General features: G+C 43.9%; 1 protein-coding gene across 2 annotated transcripts; it reads left to right on the forward strand.

Moving 5' to 3' along the window:
• Positions 1 to 1,639: 1,639 nt before the first annotated feature.
• On the forward strand, positions 1,640 to 17,096 carry LOC144501783 (myeloid-associated differentiation marker homolog). 2 transcript variants are annotated; one of them, XM_078225792.1, is made up of 2 exons: positions 1,640 to 7,048; positions 16,014 to 17,096. In XM_078225792.1, the coding sequence occupies exon 1, from the start codon at positions 6,100 to 6,102 to the stop codon at positions 7,018 to 7,020; it is 921 nt and encodes a 306-aa protein (XP_078081918.1). In that variant the 5' UTR covers positions 1,640 to 6,099; the 3' UTR covers positions 7,021 to 7,048; positions 16,014 to 17,096. The 2 variants fall into 2 exon arrangements, with proteins under 2 accessions (XP_078081918.1, XP_078081919.1); XM_078225793.1 differs by having other exon boundaries at positions 1,640 to 7,053; positions 16,014 to 16,557.
• The last annotated feature ends 6,986 nt before the right edge of the window (positions 17,097 to 24,082 follow it).

Raw genomic sequence — 24,082 nt, forward strand, 5'->3', positions numbered from 1 at the left:
TGTGGCGACTAGGGGATTTTCACAGTAACTTCATTGCAGTGTTAATGTAAACCTATTTGTGACAATAATAAATAAACTTCAAATAAATAGGCAGTTCACACCAGCATTCATGGTTGGTAACAAGGTTGCTTAACTCCACACACAATCTGAGGCTTCTAACACTTCACCAAAAACATCGAGGGTTCATCATTCAGAATTTTTCAGGATTTGTAGGAAGGCTGCCTGAGCATTTGTCTTGGCTCTAACACCTTAGGTGGGACCAACAGGTTGCCATCGTGCTAATCTTCACTGATAATGCAGAGCAACAACAGTGTTTGCTCTGTCACTGGAACATGTTGCTCTGTAAACAATGATAACAATTTGTATTTTTATAGCACCCCTGACAGCTGTAGACAGCTGAAAGCATGACAAGCAATGATGGAGCAAAGAGAGCTGGTGATGTGCAAGAGGCCAGATTTGGAGAGATGCAAGATTTCTTGGTGGGTTTCTTGGAGGTTACAGAGGCAGGGAGTAGTAGGCAAGGCCATGGGGAGATTGACAAAAAAAAAATAATCAGAGGCATTGCCGGATAGATATCCAATGTTGGCCAGTAAGTTTAGAGGGTGATGAGTGATTAGGAGCTACAAATTAGAAAATGGCAGCGGTTTTGAATGAGCTGAAGATATAAAGGGTAAAATATGGCAGGCCAGCCAGGAGAGTTCCAACTGGGCAATAGCACAGGGGTGAGATGATTATATACAGACACAGTGAACTTGAAAGTTAAGAGAGAATTAGTAAACAGCCAGTAGTAAAGCTGAATGCTGAAACCACATTGGGCTTGATTTGAAACATATTTCTTGTTTTTGTTTAAATTAGTTTTGGTTGGCCTTTTGGCGAATGGAATTTTTCTTTGTAAGTCAAATCTTTTTTTGGTTTTAGTGTTTGTTTGGTCAAGTTTAGGAGGTGGGTGTTAGGAAGGGACAGGGAGATTTTCTGGTTTGTTAGGTTGGAGACATTACCTGAATCTGATGATCTAAGTGCTCCAACTGAAGAAAAGACAAAATAAGGTTATTGGTGAAAAAAAAGAGCTGTCGCTTGTTAAGAAGCCACAGTGCTGTGGACATCACGTGCTCTGCAGATGATGGTAATCACTCGAGGTTGATTTTGGTGAGTTAACGTATTTCTTGTCAGCCAGCTGAGGCACACACATCAGTGCTTTGACTCATGTGTCCTTCAGATGAGACACTAAACAGAGACCCTGTCAGTCTGTGCCTGTGGATGTAAATGATGCCACTGACGGTCTGATCATATTTGAAGATGAACAGGGGAGTTCTGTCCTGGTGACTTGTCCAATATTATAATTCAACCAAATAATACTTCAAATTGACCTTGAAATTAGAGGCAAAGCCCTTTTTGGGCCTGGGGAGCAAACCTTTCAGCTGACTATCTGCCACATTTGCTGGTTGGGATGGTGTTTAATGTCTGAATAACAGAAGCTGTGTGGAAATGTCTAAGCCATTGTTTTTAGTGGATGATGTGTATTGTACATTTACTATCTTGGGACATAACAATGCTTAATTTATCTCCCTACATCAGTTTTTTTTTCCTTGCTGATCTGATTTGTCGTAAAGTACAGCTCCAGGACGCAATAAATCAGAATGTGAACAATCATTTTATTTTCCAGAATATAAAAATGTGATTACAAAACATAGCAACAGCTCAGAGTTTTAAAAAGATAATCTCTTTCTGATGCTTATCTAATATTAGGAGTGTGAACTTTTATAATTTTCCATTTATCTGTTATTTTAAGTTTCCCTCCCCCTCCCCCACTCCATTTAATTATTTTCTCTCCTCCTCTCCTGGCACTGACTCATACTGTGATACTACACAACCAACAATCACCCTGTAATCTCATCCTATCTCAGTTCTTACATGCTTGAATGGATAGTGAATTTTAATTTATGTAATAAAGACACCAGTGGCATAGCCAACATGATTGTCCATTCCTAGTTGCCTGAGGAGGCACTTTCAAATACAGTTAAGAGTCAACAGCTGAATAATTCAGTTGTGCAGCTCCACGAGCGGTAGAAGCCACTTTAGAGGCTTCAAAGGTAGGATGACCAGTATGGCAGTGGTTTCCAGCCTATGCAGCAAGGCCTGTTTAGAAGTGCTCAGATGGGCATCCCAAATGTGTGTCAAAAGCCTGTAAAGCAGGACTATACTTATGCCATAGGCTGACCGTCTGATGTGATGCCAGGATCCTGGATAATGTTGGGCCGAGCAATAAAATTGCCTGTCATGCTGCAAAGATTACGCATGAGACTGCAAGCCACTCAAATTGCGGACAAGGTCATTTTGACGAATTCATAAGACCATAAGACATTGGAGCAGAATTAGGCCACTCAGCCCATTGTGTCTGCTCCGCCATTCAATCATAGCTGATACTTTTCTCATCCCCATCTCCGTCGACGTAAAGCAATAAAGCTGTGCCATTGTTGAACCTGACTCTGGGTCCGTAGTGGTCGTATTCGCCCACTCGCACTAACAGTACCATGACTAACCTCTCAAAGTGCTTCATAATGATGGATACTGGAGCCACCAGGCGACAATCATTAAGACATGCTGCCTGGCTGTTTTTGGTACAGGGATGATAGTCATCTTCTTGAAGCAGGTAGGGACCTCAGATTGGTGCAAGGAGGTTAAAGATGTCTGCGAATGCCCCTGCCAGTTGGTCTGCGCAGGATCCGAGTGCTCATCAGGGCATCCTACCCGGGCCAGTCGCTTTCCATGGATGGTGGTGTTCCGGGAGTTTAGAAGGGGCAGAAGGTAGGAAAATCCCGACATTCTCAGTAAAACTAAATGCAGCCAGCCTCATGATGCAGACAACCATCTCCTCAGGACTTGGGAGAAGGAGGCTTCCTTATCCTTCCACCCAAACCCCATGCAGAATCATGGTTCCTCCCAGTATCAGTGTCGAGCTCTCCTGGGTCAGGTTCTGCTTAATGCCAAATATATCTCCCTATCTACTACCCTACCACATGGTCCAGCTTGTTGCAGAATAATTTTTTTCAACACAGTGGGGAGGAAAATCAACATGAAAAAGACTAAAAATAAAAGCTGCGCCAAGCAGAAGTGAGCTGAGGTATTGATGTAGAACATGTTCTATTCAGGGCATCTGTGATCAGTTCTTGCAAACTATGCAGAGTTTAAAGTGATGGCACATTCACCCTTCACTGCCTAATTTCCTCATTGTTGTGAAACCACAGCTTGCTTTTCACAGCCCTCGATGTTGTGGTTATTAAAATAATAATGCAGAGAATGAGTTCAAACCCAACCATAACAGTTTGAGAATTTCAAATCATTTTAAAATCTGGATGATGTAAAACTGACTACAAAGATGTCGATCAGGTTGTGCTACAAACCAACAGAAGGCCTTTAAAGAAGGAAACCTGCTGTCCTTACTCGACCTGACCACAATGTGACTCCATTCCACACCAATTAACTTTTAACTGCCATCTAAAGTGGCTTAGTGAATAACTCAATTGCATCAAACTGCTATCAGTGATTCAAACCCCGAGAAACTAACAATGGACAATAAACAGTGGCTTTACCAGTAATGCCCATATTGAAATTAAAGTGTGAGTGATATAATTTTAGCATTGCTAAAAGTTAAACTACCTTGAACAGGACACAGCAGAGTTGGGACTCACTCTGTGGCGAGATGAGGTGGAGAGGAGAAGTAAGCTGTGAAAGGCATGGAGCAATTAGAAAGTGAGGTGCAAACACTGAAGGGATGAGCTGCAGTGCAGACTGTGAAGAATGAGGCAAGGTGCGCCATGAAGGGTCTTCAGTATAAATAATTTTTGTCTGCAAGGACGAGCTTCGTCTGGTTATTTGCACGTCTTCTTACTCTCTCCAGACGGGGCATGGGCTCGATAGCCTGCTAACAGAGACCTGGGATAATCCACTTTCAGATCTTTCCTCTCTCCGCAGAGAGGATTTCAACCTCAGTTTAAGATTACCCCATGGAGCAGTGGAGCTGAGATTGGTACCTCAGATCCTTGGAAGTGTAAAATTTAAGACATAAAATGTTTACAACACAGATCAGTCAACCCATCATCCATGTGTCCGCACATTATCACAATTTAAAATGTGTTACAAGGTAAAACACTTTGTTAGAGGATGACACTCAGTAAGCATTTTTATAATTGTAATACTTTTATTATGTAAACCTAGTGAGAGACTTGATGTTAAGCAGCTCTTTCGAGAGTAGAACATAATGGATGGAATTTTATGGCCTCGCTTGTCCCAAAATCATAAAATCCCACCCGAGGTCAATGGACCTGTCCATGTTCCGTCCCTTGCCTGCTCCGATTCCTGCAGCGGGTGGGGCAGTAAAATTCCAGCCTGTGGGGTCTATTTTAGATATGATGTGGAGATGCCGGTGTTGGACTGGGGTAAACACAGTAAGAGGTCTCACAACACCGGGTTAAAGTCCAACAGGTTTATTTGATAATAAAAGCCACTAGCTTTCGGAGCGCTGCCCCTTCCTCACCTGATGAAGGGGCAGCGCTCCGAAAGCTAGTGGCTTTTGCTACCAAATAAACTTGTTGGACTTTAACCTGGTGTTGTGAGACTTCTTACTATTTTAGATAGGCAGTGAAGGGTTGAATGCTTGCATAATCTTTATCCATAAGCATTTATTCAGAGACATGTTACAAACATGCATCTGCAAATCAGAAAATCATAGCTTTAGTCTGCCTCTATAAATAGGAGCAGAAACAAACACCCACCAGCTGAATACACTTAAACACTCAATTGATACACAATGAACATAGTGAGCCTTTGAAATACATTGCAGTTTGATGAGATAGCTGAATTGCTTCTTGACTGAGTTTAGTTGGATTGTCTCCATTCTGTCAGAACAGCAGTATCACTGACTATAAGCAGCAATAAGGGACTTCAAAGGTAACAGTTGGTCCACGTAAACTTCTGGACTGATTTTGATGACCCAAGGGGGTCTGACTGGAATGTTTTTCCTTTATTGACCCTGTTTTTTTCTGTTATTTTTAGGGAGAGCCCAGTTAATAAAGCAAACAGTTTCCTTGGCTTTATTAATCGGAGCTTAGAGTGCAAGAGCAGGGAAATTATGTTGAACTTGTATAAAACATTAGTTTGGTCTCAGCTGGAGTATGTCCTGTTGAATGTTGTACATTAGGAAAAACGTGAAGGCATTGAAGTGCAGAAAATATTCACGGGATTGGTTCCAGGGATGAGGAACTTCAGTTAGAAAGATAGAATGGAGAAGTTAGGGCAATACTCCTTGGAGAAAAGGCTGATGGGAGACAGGTATTCAAAATCAGGAGGGGTATGGACAAGCATAAATAGAGAAAATCCGTTCCCACTCATGAAAGGATTGAGTAGGAAATGGAGCAAATTTAAATTAATCGGCTAAAGAAACAAAAGTGACCTGATGAATAGTGTTTCCACACAGCAATTCGCTGAGATCTGGAATGCACTACCCGAGAGTGGTGGAGGCAGAGTCAATGGAAACATTCAAAAGGGAACTCAATTGTTATCTGAAAGTGCAAGAAGGGGGAGGAGGCACCAAGGGCACTCATTCGGAGAGCCGCTGCCGATACGATGGGTTCGAATGGCAGCTAACTGCGCTGCAAAAATTCTGTGATACATGGCTGGGATGTGTCGAGAGATCTGATGTTCCTGCCAAAATATGGCAAGTTTGCCACACCAGCTGCTTTATTCCTGTCCTGTCACCCAGTCAACTTTTGCATTTAATAGACTATTGTGGCAGCTGTCTCGTGCTGGAAAGATTAGACTCACCTAGACAAGCTGCGGTTTCCTAAGCCTGACAGTCATTCGCATGGTTGCTATTGTGGTTTCTAAGTAGGTCACTTTACATCTGACAAAGTGGTATTTCTGTCAAGAATTTCCAGCGAAACAGGAAACGTTATCGGCCGACCTGCCTCTCTATAACGACGGGGAGGTAGGCAGGGCAGGTGTAGTAGGTTATTGCCCATTCGGGACGGTGTCAGTGTTGACAGCTGTTGGATATTTGGTGGCTGTGTGCTGGCAGAAGGTTGGAGGTCCCCCAGAGGAGAGATGCCGGTCAGGTTCAGCGACTTGAGTAACCTGACCTCCCCGAAGGCGGTGGTGCGGCTGCTGGAGATGCTCTTCGCCTGCACAGCCTTCAGCCTGGCGGCGGTGGCGGGGGGCAGGGACGAGGCCCCGCCGAGCCGGCCCTTCGCCACCTTGGCCATGTTCACCTGGTGCTTCTCCTTCGCCGCCACTCTGCTCATCTTCCTGGTGGAGTTCACTCAGTTCCACAGCCTCCTCGCCCTCTCCTGGAAGAACCTGCCCGTCACCCTGGCCGCCTTCGCCGCTCTGATGAACCTGGCCGTCTCGGTCACCTACCCGCTGCTGGTGCTGAGCGTGGCGGGGCCGGCTCGGGCCTCCTCCGCCACCACCGAGCCTCCGGCCTGGAGCGGCCTCCCGTGCCCCTACCGGACCGCCGCCACCATCGCCTCATGCCTGACTTTCCTGGCCTACTCGGCCGAGCTGCTGATCAGCAAGGCGGAGGGGAGAGGCGGCTACATGGCCAGCGGGCCCGGCCTGCTGAAGGTCCTGGAGGTTTCTCTGGCCTGCCTGCTCGGCGTCACCCTGGCAACGGTGGCGCACCCACAATGCAGCGGGCTGTGGTGGGGCGTGGGCGCGCTGTGCGCCTGCGCGCTGATGGCGCTGGTTGTCATAGTGATGATGGTGGGGGAGTGCCGGGCCTGTGGCCAGCTGCCCCTCAGCCGCCTCCTGCTGGCCTCCAGCAGCCTGGCCGCCCTGCTCCAGTTGGCCGTGCTGCTGGCCTGGGGCCTCCACCTGACCCGCCACGCCGACTGGCTGGACGAGTGCTCGCGGGTGGACTGCCGGCGGAACCAGCTGCTCCTCTTCACCTCCCTGCTCGTCCTCAACTTCCTGGCCTACCTGGCTGACCTCGCCTACTCCATCAAACTCAACTGCTCCAGGAGCTGACCTGACAACCTGGACAACGAGCTGAGGGGTAAGGTGGGCTTCCTGTCCCTTGGCTGCCGTGGCAAACTTTCATTTTTTCCTCAATGTACTCCTCTCCAAAGAGAGGTGGATTGGCCATGCTAAATTGCCCTTTAGTGTCCCAAGAGTTAAAGTAAAGTTTATTTATTAGTCACAAGTAGGCTTACACTGCAATGAAGTTACTGTGAAATTCCCCTAGTCGCCACAGTCTGGCACCTGTTCGGGTCAATGCACCTAACCAGCATGTCTTTCAGAATGTGGGAGGAAACCGGAGCACCCGGAGGAAACCCACGCAGACACGGGGAGAATGTGCAAACTCCACACAGACAGTGACCCAAGCTGGGAATCGAACCCGGATCCCTGGCACCGTGAAGCAGCAGTGCTAACCACTGTGCGACCATGCCGCCCGATATGCAGGTTAGATGGATTGGCCATGCTAAATTGCCCCTTCGTGTCCCAAGATGTGCAGGTTAGGTGGATTGGCTGTGCTAAATTGCTCCTTAATGTCGGGGGTTGGCAGGGTAAATATGTGGGGTTACGAGGATAGGGTCTAGGTGGGATTGTTGTTGGAACAGGCACAATGGGCCGAATGGCTTGCACTATTGGGATCCTATGATTCAATGATCTGGAGCATTCATTACTTCTTCATTAGATGGAAATAGCCATGGTAAATGTGTGGGGTTACAGGGATAAGGTGAGGGAGAAGACCTGGGTAAAATACTCTGTCAGAGAGTCAGTGCAGGCTCAATGGGCCAAATGGCCGCCTCCTGTACTGATTTGATTTATTCTTGTCATGTGTATTGGGATACACTGAAAAGTATCACTTCTTGCACACTATACAGTGAAAACATACCTTTCACAGAGTATTTAGGGGAGAAGGAAAGGAGAGGCTGCAGAATATAGTGTTGCAGTCATAGCTAGGGTGAAGAGAAAGATCAGCTTAATATATGATAATACCATTCAAAAGTCTGATGGCAGCGGGGAAGAAGCTGTTCTTGAGTCAGTTCTCAGACTTTTGTATCTTTTTCCTGACAGAAGAGAGTATGTCCAGGGTACGTGGGGTCCTTGATTATGTTGGCTGCTTTTGAGGCAGTGGGAAGTATAGATGGAGTCAATGAATGGGAGGCTGGTTTGCATGATGGACTGGACTATGTTCACAACCCTTTGTAGTTTCTTGCAGTCTTAATCAGAGCAGGAGCCATATAAAAGCTGTAGGGATTCAATGATTGCAGCCTTTTTAACTTTGTTTATTAGTGTCACAAGTAGGCTTACATTAACAATGCAATGAAGTTACTGTGAAAATCTCCTAGTTCTTCATCCTTTCACATTAATTAGTTAAAACGCTATGGCCAAATGAATTATTTATACAGTTACTGTAATACCCATGCTTATTAAATAGGCATATTGCAGGGACAGCACAATGGTTGGCACAGCACCGGGGACTAGGGTTCGATTCCTGGCTTGGGTCACTGTCTGTGTGGAGATTGCATGTTCTCCCAGTATTTGCATGGGTTTCCTCCGGGTGCTCCGGTTTCCTCCCACAGTCCAAAAGACGTGCTGGTTAGGTGCATTGGCCATGCTAAATTTTCCCTCAGTGTACCTGAACAGGTGCCAGAGTGTGACGACTAGGGGATTTTCACAGTAACTTCATTGCAGTGTTAATGTAAGCCTATTTGTGACTAATAAATAAACTTTACTTTAAAATATTACATATACATTTAATGTACAGCCACATCGATTTGTTTTACTCTGTTTTATAGCTGCATTTATTGTGGCCAAATTTGTTACTCATCCACAATTATTATGCCCATGATTATTAAATAAAAACATTTATTGTAATAAAGTTACTATGCACATTATTTAGAAACATGATGGCACAAAAGGAGGCCATTCAGCCCATCAAATCCATGCCGAGTAATCCAAGCAGATCCATTCCCCCACTCTAAATCCTTAGCCCTGCAAATTTATTTCCCTCTAGTGTCCGTCCAATTGTCTTTTGAAATTCCTTTTGGGAACAACTTTTCTTTGTCGACCTTATCTAAACCTTTCATAATCTTGTATGCCTCTATCAAATCACTCCTTTAAGGAGAGCAATCCCAATGTCACCAACCTAACCTGGTATATGCCTGTCTTTATTTGTTGCCCAGATTATTAACATATTAACAGGTGTTGTGCACTATTGATTATGAAGCAAAATTTATTACCTGTGCACCATTTTATAATATTAAACATATGACATATCCAGAAAATGTTATACATTCTCAATTATTTTACACCAGATATGTTATTTACCTGTATTTGAATGTGTGAGTTGGCTACTGAAGCCATTTCAACCTAAGGATGAGAACTTTAATTTGAAGAATGATACAGCACAGAATGATGCCATTTCAACTATTGTGCCTGTGTTGGCTGTTTTTGGTAGAGCTGTTCATTCAGTTAATCCCATTTCTCCACCCCCCCCCCTTGTTTTCCCACAGCCTAAAAATAGAAAATAGTTTCCTCTTATGTGTTTATTAAATGCTCCTCAGAATTGTTTCTATTTCCAACACCCTTCCATGCAATGCATTCCTGAACATAATTTTATTTAAACAAACTAAGTTATTCCAGTTGCCTTTTTTTGCCTTAATTGTGTGTAACCTGGTTACTGACACCTCTACCACTGGAAACAGTTGCTCCTCATTTAATCTATTAAAAACTTTCATGATTTTGAACACCTCTATCAAATCGCCTCTTAAAATAAACTTCTCTATTCTAAAGAGAATAACTCCAGTTTCTGCAGTCATCCACATGGTGGAGTCTCTCATCCCTGGTACCAATCTCATAAATTTATTCTATAACTTCTCTAAGACCTTGTCATCCTCCCTGTACCCAGAATTGAACAAAATGTTCCAATTGAAGTTTAACCAATGTTTTATAAAGGTTTAGCATAACTTCTTTCTTTTGTACTCTGTGTCTCCATTGATAAAATCAAATATCCCATATGCTTTTTTAACAGCCTTCTCAAATTGTCCTCAACTTTCACAAGATTTGTATGCATGTAGCTAGCATGTTCTTACATTCCCTTTTAAAATTGTAAAAAGTTTGGTTTTTATTGCCTCTTCTTCTGCTTACCAAAATGTATCACTTCACAGTCCTGTGCTAAATTTCATTTATGTTTCTGCCTATTTTATCAGTTTATGTTCTCCTGTCGTCGTGTTATAATCATAAAGCATAGTCCTAAGACTGATCCATGAGTAACATTAGTATACATTTTCCTCTGTCTACAAAACAATTGTTCAACACTACACTCTGTTTCTGTCCCATAACCAATTTCATATCCATGTTGCCACTGCCTCTTAATCCTGTGAGTTTTATTTTTGCCAACATGTATATTGTGTGGTATTTTGTCAAATACCTTTTTGAAAGTTCATTCACACAACATCAACCTCACTGTTATGTCATCAAATAACTCCAAGTTCGTCAAACACAGCCTATTAGCAAATCCACACTGACTTTTTAATTAGCTTACATTTTTCCAAATGCCAGTTAATTTTGGCCTAGACAGTTATTTTTAAATGTTTTCCCATCATAAGGTTTATCCCTCAATTTTCAATCCTCTGTTATACAGCTGCAACATAACCTCGCTCTTTTAAAACTCCTTATTTTGAGGCCATGCCCCCTAGTTCTAGTTTCACCTGTATTGAAGGATGATTGGAAGTTTGTAGGTCAAACCGGTAGCATTTTCAACTTTTTACTTCCTTCTGTAAGGTAGAATGTATCCCTTCTGGACTGGGTAACGTTTCTACTTTCTGCCATCCTTTTAAGTACTGTACCGCTTTATAAATGTTTATTCTATCCAAATATCAGTTCCTCTTTTACTGCTGCACATATCCTCTTCTCTAAAGAGGATATGTGCAGCAGTAAATATCCTCTTCTCTAAAGATTTGGAAGAAGGTGTAACTGGTGTAATCAGCAAGTTTGCGGATGACACAAAGATGGCTGGAATTGCGGATAGCGAAGAGCATTGTCGGGCAATACAGCAGGATATAGATAGGCTGGAAAATTGGGCGGAGAGGTGGCAGATGGAATTTAATCCGGATAAATGCGAAGTGATGCATTTTGGAAGAAATAATGTAGGGAGGAGTTATGCAATAAATGGCAGAGTCATCAGGAGTATAGAAACACAGAGGGACCTAGGTGTGCAAGTCCACAAATCCTTGAAGGTGGCAACACAGGTGGAGAAGGTGGTGAAGAAGGCATATGGTATGCTTGCCTTTATAGGACGGGGTATAGAGTATAAAAGCTGGAGTCTGATGATGCAGCTGTATAGAACGCTGGTTAGGCCGCATTTGGAGTACTGCGTCCAGTTCTGGTCGCCACACTACCAGAAGGACGTGGAGGCATTGGAGAGAGTGCAGAGAAGGTTTACCAGGATGTTGCCTGGTATGGAGGGTCTTAGCTATGAGGAGAGATTGGGTAGACTGGGGTTGTTCTCCTTGGAAAGACGGAGAATGAGGGGAGATCTAATAGAGGTATACAAGATTATGAAGGGTATAGATAGGGTGAACAGTGGGAAGCTTTTTCCCAGGTCGGAGGTGACGATCACGAGGGGTCACGGGCTCAAGCTGAGAGGGGCGAAGTATAACTCAGACATCAGAGGGACGTTTTTTACACAGAGGGTGGTGGGGGCCTGGAATGCGCTGCCAAGTAGGGTGGTGGAGGCAGGCACGCTGACATCGTTTAAGACTTACCTGGATAGTCACATGAGCAGCCTGGGAATGGAGGGATACAAACGATTGGTCTAGTTGGACCAAGGAGCGGCACAGGCTTGGAGGGCCGAAGGGCCTGTTTCCTGTGCTGTACTGTTCTTTGTTCTTTGTTTTAGTGAGTAACATTAATGCAAAGTACTCATTTAGTACCATAGCCCTGTCCTCTGCCTCTGCAAAAATATTCTTTTTTTGACCCTAGTCATTCATTTCCTCTTTTAGCTACTCTTTTACTATTTATGTGTAGTAAAATACTTTTTGGTTCCCTTTTATGTTAGCACTAACGTTTTCTCATGCATCCTCTGCCTTTTTTTCTGTTTCTCCTGTGCTCTCTGTATTCTGCCCGGTTTCAACTGTATTCTGGATGTGATGATTTTCATAAACCTTATTCTATTTCATATTAATCTCTCATACTGTCTATTTCCACCTCCTTGCCATGGGCAGACTTCACTCCTTTCTCAGCTCATCTGCCACTGGGACTCTCATTCATGGCTTTGTTATTCTAAACCTGCTGATATTATGATCAATATTCTCTACCTGTTTCACTTTCCCCACTTCATTTTCCAGAACAAGATCTAGCGTTGCATCTTTTCTCGTTATGCTGGAAACACACTCGATTTAAGAAAGTTCCTTGTACACATTGCTGGAATTAGTCTACCGACTGTTGCACTGCTGCAATCCCAGCAATTGAAGTCCCCATTATCATTGCTCTGTAGCTCTTGCATCTTTATACAAGTTATCTAATTCCTTCCCACTGTTTAGTGACTTACACTATACACATTTTATTTTTTAATTTTCACTCCATTCTTAAAGTTACAAAGCCAATGCTCAGAGTGGACTGGGCAAACCCAAATCCATCTCCTTGCTTACTCCAAAAACCAAATTCATATTGAATCCAATTCATGGTCCACACAAGAGAAACAAGCAAGGTCCAAGATAGACCTTGTCAGAGAAGAGGGAAGTGAGGCGTTTGTCATCAATGCGATGGTTGGGTTGGGGAGTTGTATGGGCTTCGTGGGAGTTGTTGGTCAGTGTGGGAGGTGATGTTATTAGGAGTGCAATAAAACAGCCTATACAAAATAAAATAGAGGGTATATAGGTAAGCCTAGTAATCACTAAAGTAGGGACATGTTCGGCGCAACTTTGTGGGCTGAAGGGCCTGTATTGTGCTGTAGTTTTTCTATGTTTCTAATTGGGCCAGTGGGCTGACGAATGGCAGATGGAGTTTAATTTAGATAAATGCGAGGTGATGCATTTTGGTAGATTGAACCAGGGCAGGTCTTACTCAGTTAATGTTAGGGTGTTGGGGAGAGTTACAGAACAAAGAGATCTCAGGGTACATGTTCAAAACTCCTTGAAAGTGGAGTCACAGGTGGACAGAGTGGTGAAGAAGGCATTCGGCATGCTTGGTTTCATTGGTCAGAACATTGAATATAGGAGTTGGGACGTCTTGTTGAAGTTGTACAAGACATTGGTAAGGCCACACTTGGAATACTGTGTGCAATTCTGGTCACCCTATTATAGAAAGGATATTATTAAACTAGAAAGAGTGCAGAAAAGATTTACTAGGATGCTACCGGGACTTGATGGATTGAGTTATAAGGAGAACATAGAACATTACAGCGCAGTACAGGCCCTTCGGCCCTCAATGTTGCGCCGACCAGTGGAACCAATCTAAAGCCCCTCTAATCTACACTATTCCAATATCATCCATATGTTTATCCAATAACCATTTGAATGCTCTTAGAGGCTGAATAGACTGGGATTTTTTTTCTCTGGAGCGTAGGAGGCTGAGGGGTGACCTTATAGAGGTCTATAAAATAATGAGGGACATAGACAACGTAGATAGTCATTATCTTTTCCTAAAGGTAGGGGAGTCTAAAACTAGAGGGCATAGGTTTAAGTTGAGAGGGGAGCGGTACAAAAGTGTCCAGAGGGGCAGTTTTTCACACAGGGTGGTGAGTGTCTGGAACAAGCTGCCAGAGGTAGTAGTAGAGGCGGGTACAATTTTATCTTTTAAAAAGCATTTAGACAGTTACATGGGTACGATTGGTATAGAGGGATATGGGCCAAATGTGGGCAATTGGGACTAGCTTGGGGTTTTTTTTTAAAAAGGGCAGCATGGACAAGTTGGGCCGAAGGGCCTGTTTCCATGCTGTAAACCTCTCTGACTCTCTCTCTGACTCTGATTTCGGTTCCAATCACACAATAAAACTTCAAACATCTAGGTACAGCTCAGGAACATTGAAACAGAAGGCTGACAAGATAGACTCGCATTCCAACCATTATCTTGTAATTGTGTCATTGTCTATATATGCCGTGTTTGTGAAACCTACCTCTCCACTTATCTGATGAAGGAGCAGTGCTCCGAAAGCTTGTGATTCCAAATAAACCTGTTGGACTTTAACCTGGTGTTGTGAGACTTCTTACTGACAAGAAAAGGCATTGCATCCCATCTTGGGCTTGATCCAATGATGCTTGATCTTAGCCAAAAGGCCCTTATGCTACACACTCCTTACAGACCCATTATCGTTATACACCTCTGGTTACGACTGGCCTCTGATTTAAACACCCATAAGCAGTATTGGGTACCAGAATGAAAAAAGGATTACAAAAAGATAATACACAATCTAAGATTGTATTCCCTGGGATTGAGAAGGGTGATTTGCTCAAAGATATTAAGGAAACAGATAAGGTAGACACAAAACATTTTCTGCAGGATCGGTAGTCTAGAGTGAGGGGGGACAGTTTTTAAAAATTCAAGGCAAATCTTTCAGTAGTGAAACTGGGAAATACTTCAACACACATTAGATCAGTCTTTTCTGCAAAAGCAATTAATAACAGACTAGTTGTTAATTTTTAAGTCTGAACTTGATAGATTTTTGTTAACCAAAGGTATTGGGGGAAATGGGACAAAGGCAGTTAGGTCAGAGATCAGCCACCATCTTATTGAATCATGGAACAGACTCAAGGAGCCAAATGGCTTCCTTCTGTTTCGATGTTCCTGAGCTGTACCTAGATGTTTGAAGTTTTTTTGTGTGATTGGAACAATATACCCTCTATTTTATTTTGTATAGGCTGTTTTATTGCACTCCCAACAACATCACCTCCCACGAAGCCCATACAACTCCCCAACCCAACCATCACATTGATGACAAACACCTCACTTCCCTCTTCTCGATCTAATTCCATTATCTCTCCACTCTCTAACTCTAACATTTTCTTTGGTAACCAGAACTCCGTGATCTCATTTCAAAACACCCCGTTATCACTGAGCATCACAGAATAAATTCCGGCCTCCCTGTCCCGTGCCTTCCTTTTTCCATCTTCTCCTCCTCATTTAATATTTTCTTAACTTCCTTGCACTTTGCCTCCCCTCTCCCATTTTCCACTTTACTTCTCCTCTCCCTCATCCCTCCTCGCTGCTCTCCATCAACTTCCTTGTGAGTTTCTTGAGAGTCAGGTTGGTTGTAAAGTGCTGTCAAAGTTAGGCATTAGCCATCAGCAAGAATGTGGGGTAGAGCACACATTCTAGCCATGCATGTAAACCAAGGTCTGGAATGCTGAGAGAATAAAGGGAGGACTCGGTGAAAGGCTAGGACACTGAGTGCTTATAGGGATCATTAACCATCAAGGCAGCTTTGTCTCCAGTATGAAAACATGCCCTCGATCCTTCTAAAACTCCATCTGCTAACTGGCTTACTCGAAACAAATGATGGGAGCAGGTGGTCACCCGATTGAACCTGGACCTGGTGTTTCTTTAATTGGATAACGTGGTTCTAATTGGTTTAATGAGGTTCAATCGTTTTTGAATGATAAAGGTGTAAAGACTGAATTGTAGCTGAAAAAAACTGCTGCTCAATTAAAGAAGAGAAGTGTTTATTTATTAGTCACAAGTAAGGCTTACATTAACACTGCAATGAAGTTACTGTGAAATTCTCCTTTTGGAGTGTTTTAAATCTCACTAGTACATAAATAAAATTGAACCGTTTAACAGACTCCAAAAGTTACTTTCTTGCACTACCTTTCCACCTGCTTCCTTTTCACTTCCCTCTTCTCGATCTAATTCAGTTATCTCTCCACTCTCTAACTCTGACTGATCTGAATATTACACTTGGCTTTACTCTTCGTATGAAATAACGCGGGATGTCACCTGGTGTATTTGCCGTGGATAGAGAGCTGTGTTAAAGTCGGGTGGCCCTGTCTGAACTTTTCCTTCATGTGTTTTAGGTGTTTCCTGTGATGGCATTGCCTGCTTGCCAAATGGTCCAATGGATGATCCTGGAATGCAGGTGGTCTCCCTGATCCCAAAAATATGGAATCTCTGATCCAGACAGTCTCCGTCATTCTCTGCCACTGAATCTAGAGATTCAGACAAGACTGAGGTTTTTCAAGCGAAGAGTTGATCGACTGGTTGGAGAGTGGATGAGTTACCTGTGTGGCAGCCACAGATATCGGACTCAGCACCGTCTGAGGAAGATGTTTATTTAGCGAGTACTACAGAAAACTTTGAACTCTATTTGATTTAAACTGTATCAGTTGTGGTGCAAGAAGTAGCTGCCACAGTATATGTATAAAATGATTGTGGTCTCGAGATCAAACATCCTTGTTTGGATGGTATGATTAACTGATTTATTAGAACTGACCAAGTCAATGGGCAGGGACTGCACCTTCTTCACAGTAGTCAAAGTGAGTGCTAGTCTCTGTCTCCACCGGGTGCCATATCTTTACCCTTAACCACGGTTAAGGGTAAATCTCACGGTTACCCATAACGGTTAAGGGTAAATCTGTGAAGCAGCAGTGCTAACCACGGTAGCACAGTGGTTAGCACTGCTGCTTCACAGCTCCAGGATCCCGGGTTCGATTCCCGGCTCGGGTCACTGTGTGGAGTTTGCACATTCTCCTCGTGTCTGCGTGGGTTTCCTCCGGGTGCTCCGGTTTCCTCCCACAGTCCAAAGATGTGCGGGTTAGGTTGATTGGCCAGGTTAAAAATTGCCCCTTAGAGTCCTGAGATGTGTAGGTTAGCGGGATTAGCGGGTAAATATGTGGGGGTAGGGCCTGGGTGGGATTGTGGTCGGTGCAGACTCGATGGGCCGAATGGCCTCCTTCTGCACTGTAGGGCTTCTATGATTTCTATGATTAACTTCTCATTGTCCCAGTAATATATTTTTATATTTTATGTATTATAGATAAGGTTTGTACAGAATTGGTCGGGGTGATCCCAAGATCGATTTATTTTGTAAAATTCCACTTTGCCTACACTGTAAACTATGAACTTCTTAAAACATGTGCTGTATCCCTGTCTCTGTTTGGTCTTTCCTGTTTAAAATTTATATTTTATTCTATTTACCACCCACACTCAGTGCTTGTTCATAAGAAATGGTGATTTCTGTGCACCAGAACTTTCCCATGTAAGAAGTAATGGAGGGAAAATGTCTGTTAACACAGGTTATAAAACTAGCTGCTTGTCTAAGTTGTCAGCCTCCGAATGGTCTGATTGGACTACATTCATCCGTGATGAAACAGGGTGTCGTGATTTGCACCTTCAGAAACACGGCAGCGGCCAAGTACAACTAATTGCAAAGACCAAACTACTAAAAGCATAGACTTGCACTTAACGCGGTCAGGTCCAAGAGAGTGTGTTAATGTTGTGGGGACAGTAGTGTAGCACTTATGTTACCGGATTAATCATTCAGAGAACCGGAGTGAAAATCCCACTGAGGTCGTTGGAGAATTTGAATTCAATTTTTTAAAATATTAATTATTTAATTGTTAACAGGTCAAATTGTTGTAAATACTCAAAACAATTCACTGATATCCTTAAGGAAATGAAATCTGCATTCTTGCCTGGGCTGTGACTCCAGCAGCCACACCGCACTGGTTGACTCTTAACTGCCCTTTGGAGTGACTTCTGTGCACCAGAACTTGCCCATGTAAGAAGTAATGGAGGGAAAATGTCTGTTAACACGGGTTATAAAACTAGCTGCTTGTCTAAGTTGTCAGCCTCCGACTGGCCATATCAAAGCGTTGTGGGAGCACCTTCACTACACAGACTGTAATAGTTCAAGATGAAAGCTCAACATTGTCTTCTCAAGGGCAATAAATGCCAGCACTGTTGGCACCACCCATATTCCGAGAATTAATTAACAGTACAAATATCCTGCAATTGGCAAAACTCTGCACTGATCCTTCTGTCACCCTGCCTTCTAGCCACCGTGCTTTTCTTTACATGAAACAAGCAGAAGCAGCAGAATTAAATATGATCTAAAACAATCAATTGGGTTCCATTATTCTCCTGAATTTGGGTCAGAAATCGGGTCACAAACCAGCTCAAAAATAGAAAATAAAATATTTTTGTTGAAAACTCTCTGGATGTAATGAGGGAATGAAAACAGGTGAAAAGGAAATCCCAGTGTTCATTGTGAGAGCAGGCGATGCATTGAATCAGTGAGGGGATGTGCAGTGGTGTGAGCCATGTGTTGTAAGTCATCTCCTGGTAAAACCACCGATTATGGTCGCCCTGGAGGCAGATACGTTGCATTGAATGGTATTGACGTAGCTCAATGGTAATACTTTGAGTCTGAAGGTCATGAGTTCAAGTCCTGCTACTCAAAGTGCTGTACTGAGGGCATGCTGCACTGTTAGAGGTGTCAGGTGGCTTTGTGAAACTGAGGCCCACTAAGATCTCTCAGCATGATTTTAAGGGGATTTTAAAAAAAATGTATTTCATCGTTTTAGAATCTTAATTAAAATCTGAAGCAGTCAGACACAATATTTGTAAAGGTAAATTTTCAGTGGCAGGGAGGTTGTTTGGAAGTAATTAAGTTTTACCATGCTATTAAAAATTCAGGTACACTTGACTGCATCGGCCCTCTCTCTCTCAGTGGGATTCTAGTGCAGCTTCATTTCTGTGTATTTGGATGCTGCCTGTCAGAGGTAATGGTGTAGTGAGGATTGGGCAGGGGCAGGGCATGTTAACAGCAACTTCCTGATTTCCAGGTTTTGTTTTAATTCATTCACGTGTTATGGCTGTTGCTGGCAAGGTTTCATTGCCCATCTCAAATTGCATTTGATGAACTGCTTTCTGGACAACTGAATAACTTCAGAGGGTGATTAAAAGTCAACCAACCAGATTGCTGCAAGGCTGAGTACGGATGGCAGATGAGCCTGATTTTTTTTTTACAATAATCTGGTAGGTTCGTGGGCACCATTACTGACGTTTACCCCAGTCCAACGCCGACATCTCCACATCATGACCATAACTGATACCAGCTTTTTAATTCCAGATTTATAAAATTCTCCAATTGTCATAATTGCATTCTACCTGATCATTCTGGATCAGTAGCCCAGGCCTCTGGATTGCTAATCCGGCATGGGTTTCCTCCGGGTGCTCCGGTTTCCTCCCACAGTCCAAAGATGTGTTAGGTTAGGTGGATTGACCATGTGTCAGGGGAATGGGCAGGGTAAATATATGTTGGATTACGGGAATAGAGCCTGGGTGGGATTGTGGTCGGTGCAGACTCGATGGGCCGAATGGCCTCCGTTTGCACTGTAGGGATTCTATGAACATCAACAATATGTCACCATTCCACATTTAACTGAGTATGTGTGGATGCTGAAAGCTGCCGTGTGATTCACTCTTTAACAACGGTGAGCACTGCTGGCCTCACCATTATCCCTACTGCAAAGTCCGTGTCTGATTCGGTCGTTCAGTGAAGAAGCTTTATCCCGTTTCATAAAGGTAGTTTGGTGCTGAGTAGCTTCAATTGTGTAGTTTTTGAACTTTTGCCCCACCTAGTGGCCCAAAAGCCAAGCTGTAGCAGACTGCAGTGCAGTTACCACTTAATCACCGGTAATAGCGGGTGTAGAAGAAATGTGGTTATGACTTTATGTAAACTAAGGGCATCTACTTACCACAGTTGTTGAGAACCAGTAGTTTGCTGTCATTTTATAACCTCTCTTCCCAGAAGAAACTGAAGGTTATTCTGCACTTTAAACATTTGCTTTTCAAACAGTAATTTTGTACCTTGTCTCTTTTCTAATGTTTTACTTTCATTCCCATTTACAATCCATTTTTTTCTCTCCTATTCCCTGTCATCAATTGGCCCTCACTCCTCCCTCCTGCCACCCTCCCCACCAGCTCTAGAGGGGTGAGCAGGTTCTTTGCTCATTCGGGAAGTGCAGAAGAGTGAGCAGGAACATCTTTTCCACTAGTTAGCCCTGGACTCTCCCCTCCCTTTCCCATTTCCCCTCTTTCATGCCTGGGAAAGCTTGCTCGCAACTGGTTTCCTGACTGTGGCTATAAATAATGATCGAAAATGATCCAGGCTTCCACTCTGATTATGCACAAGCAATTGAGGTGCATGTGTTAAAGCAACTGAGGACAGGATCAGGAAGACCTGGGACACTCCGATTGTTTAATTATTGGTCACAAGTAGGCTTACATTAACATTGCAATGAAGCTACTGTGAAAATCCACTAGTCACCACACTCCTGCGCCTGTTCGGGTACACGGAGGGAGAATTTAGCATAGCCAAATCACCTAGCCATCATGTCTTTTTGGACTGTGGGAGGAAACCAGAGCACCCAGAGGAAACCCACGCAGACACAGGGAGAATGTGCAGACTCCGCACAGACAGTGACCCAAGCTGGCAATTTAATCCTGGCGTAGGAGTATGGTGAATATTTGTGTAAACATGCACTGAACACTGGGTTGGGGTAGGCGAGGAGGAAGATGGAGAATGATGCTCATGGACAAGATTGTAACTGGTTCTCACAGTTTCCTGGATTGCTTCATAGTAAGTGCACTATTTCATTTTAACAGTTAACTGTTCCATGCTGCATTCTCTATGGCAATGCCTCCTCCAATTAAGAGTCTATTTGCCAACTAATCAGTACCCCCTTCTCATGCAGTATAAATTATTGTTCCCCCGTTATGGTTGGAAAATTCTTGCAAACTATCCTGATGAATGCAAACAAAAAGCTTTTACCGGCAGGCATTTCTCACTGGTAATTTTTAAAGATTATTTTTATAACTTTACAAATTTGCCTGAAATTGAGAGGAAATCACAGTGACAACTTTAAATATTAAAAATATTTCATAGCGTTGATACAGACGAACTGTTAGTGTTGTTGGGGGGGGATTGAGAATCGTGGATACAATCTTAAAGTTTGAGCTAAGCCATTCAAAGGTGAAATCAGGAAGCACTTTTTCAGAAACTGGCAGTGGAAATCTGGAATTCTCTTTCCCAGAAGTTTGTGGATTCTGGGAGTCAATTGAAATTAGGATGGATATCATGGTGCAAAGGCAAGTAAATGAAACTTAGGTGCAGATCAGCCATGATCCAAGTGAAGGGCAGAGCGGACTGGATGTGCTGGATGACTTCCCCTTGTTCCTATGTTACAAAGCATTTTCCAATCTTCAAAATTCTCTCTCCAAAATCACAGAGACCCGGGTTCAATTCCAGCCTTGGGTGACTCATTCTCCCCGTATCTGCGTGGGTTTCCTCCCACAGTCCAAAGATGTGCAGGTTAAGTAGATTGGTCATGTTGAATTGCCACTGGTCTGTAGGTTAGGTGAATTAGTCCAAAGATGTGCGGGTTAGGTTGATTGGCCAAGCTAAATTTCCCCTTAGTGTCCCGGGATGTGTAGATTAGCGGGTCAGTATGAGGGTGAGAGGGATTAGCAGGTAAAAATGTAGGGATATGGGGATAGGGCCTGGGTGGGATTGTTGTCGGTGCAGACTCGATGGGCCGAATGGCCTCTTTCTGCACTGCAGGGGTTCTATGGTTCTATGGTTTCTATGGTTCTATTAGCTACTGTGGATGTGCTGATCTGCAGGGGGGGTGGGCCAGGGTGTGATGCTCTTCTGAGGGTCAGTGCAGACTCGACAGGCTGAATGGCCTCATTCTGGACTGTAGGGATTCTATGATCTCATCCAACTTTCTAAGCAATGCCATGGGATATCTGAGAGTTTCTGTATGAATGAGACAAGATTTTTTTAATGTTACATGAGTATTTCCTTTGTGAAACAGAATATTTTTTTTCCATGAACATTTCAGCATTTGGGCAAATTTTTTTAATGTCAATATTTCTCTTCTCTGGAGTAACCAATTTAAAGTTTATTTATTAGTCACAAGTAGGCTTACGTTAACACTGCAATGAAGTTACTGTGAAAATCCTGCAGTCGCCACACTCCGGCGCCTGTTCGGGTACACGGAGGGAGAATTTAGCGTGGCCAATGCACCCTAACCAGCACGTCATTCGGTCTGTGGGAGGAAACCGCAGCAGCCGGAGGAAACCCATGCAGACGCAAGGAGAACGTGCAAACTCCACACTGACATTGACCCAAGCCCGGAGTCAAATGGTCTGCTGCACTCTTATTTTCCACACCATAAGCTTTGGTCTTATTCCTGTCAAGCTGACATGAAACATTTTTAGTGGGTTTGACAGGGTTCAGATGCTGAGAGACTGTTTCCCCTGGTTGGAGAGTCTGGATGTGGAGATGCCGGCGTTGGACTGGGGTTTTGTCAAAGGCAGATCGTGCCTTACGAGCCTGGTGGAGTTCTTCGAAAATGTGACTAAACACATTGACGAAGGGAAAGCGGTAGATATGGTTTATATGGATTTTAACAAGGCGTTCGATAAGGTCCTCCTTGCAAGGCTTCTAGAAAAAGTGAGAGGGCATGGGATCCAAGGGGCTGCTGCCCTGTGGATCCAGAACTGGCTTGCCCAAAGGAAGAAGTCTCACAACACCAGGTTAAAGTCCAACGGACCTTTTTCCGGCTGGAGGTCTGTGACCAGTGGTGTTCCGCAGGGCTCTGTACTGGGACCTCTGCTATTTGTGATATATATAAATGATTTGGAAGAAGGTGTAACTGGTGTAATCAGCAAGTTTGCGGATGACACGAAGATGGCTGGAATTGCGGATAGCGAAGAGCATTGTCGGGCAATACAGCAGGATATAGATAGGCTGGAAAATTGGGCGGAGAGGTGGCAGATGGAGTTTAATCCGGATAAATGCGAAGTGATGCATTTTGGAAGAAATAATGTAGGGAGGAGTTATACAATAAATGGCAGAGTCATCAGGAGTATAGAAACACAGAGGGACCTAGGTGTGCAAGTCCACAAATCCTTGAAGGTGGCAACACAGGTGGAGAAGGTGGTGAAGAAGGCATATGGTATGCTTGCCTTTACAGGACGGGGTATAGAGTATAAAAGCTGGAGTCTGATGATGCAGCTGTATAGAACGCTGGTTAGGCCACATTTGGAGTACTGCGTCCAGTTCTGGTCGCCACACTACCAGAAGGACGTGGAGGCATTGGAGAGAGTGCAGAGAAGGTTTACCAGGATGTTGCCTGGTATGGAGGGTCTTAGCAATGAGGAGAGATTGGGTAGACTGGGGTTGTTCTCCTTGGAAAGACGGAGAATGAGGGGAGATCTAATAGAGGTATACAAGATTATGAAGGGTATAGATAGGGTGAACAGTGGGAAGCTTTTTCCCAGGTCGGAGGTGACGATCACGAGGGGTCACGGGCTCAAGCTGAGAGGGGCGAAGTATAAACTCAGACATCAGAGGGATGTTTTTTACACAGAGGGTGGTGGGTGCCTGGAATGCGCTGCCAAGTAGGGTGGTGGAGGCAGGCACGCTGACATCGTTTAAGACTTACCTGGATAGTCACATGAGCAGCCTGGGAATGGAGGGATACAAACGATTGGTCTAGTTGGACCAAGGAGCGGCACAGGCTTGGAGGGCCGAAGGGCCTGTTTCCTGTGCTGTGCTGTTCTTTGTTCTTTGTTCTTTGGTAGCAAATACCATAAGCAAATACCATAAATACCATAATACCATAATAATGGTATTTGCTACCAAATAAACCTGTTGGACTTTAACCTGGTGTTGTGAGACTTCTTACTGTGTCCACCCCAGTCCAACGCTGGCATCTCCACATCACGATTGCCCAAAGGAGGCAGAGAGTGGGTATAGATGGGTCTTTTTCTAAATGAAGGTCGGTCAGCAGTGGTGTGCCCCAGGGATCTATACTGGGACCCTTGCTGTTTGTCAACTTCATAAATGACCTGGATGAGGAAGTGGAGGGACGGGTTGGTAAGTTTGCCGACGACACGAAGGTTGGTGGGGTTGTGGATAGTCTGGAGGGATGGCAGAAGTTACAGAGGGACATAGATAGGATGCAAGATTGGGCGGAGAAGTTGCAGATGGACTTCAACCCAGATAAATGCGCAGTGGTCCATTTTGGCAGGTCAAATGGGATGAAGGAGTACAATATAAAGGGAAAGACTC

This window comes from Mustelus asterias, chromosome 12 (genome assembly GCF_964213995.1).
Source record: "Mustelus asterias chromosome 12, sMusAst1.hap1.1, whole genome shotgun sequence".
Taxonomy (NCBI): domain Eukaryota; kingdom Metazoa; phylum Chordata; class Chondrichthyes; order Carcharhiniformes; family Triakidae; genus Mustelus; species Mustelus asterias.

Bases quoted from the DNA above. Each gene is read 5' to 3' on its own strand.
- LOC144501783 (XM_078225792.1), top strand. From the start codon at position 6,100: ATGCCGGTCAGGTTCAGCGACTTGAGTAACCTGACCTCCCCGAAGGCG.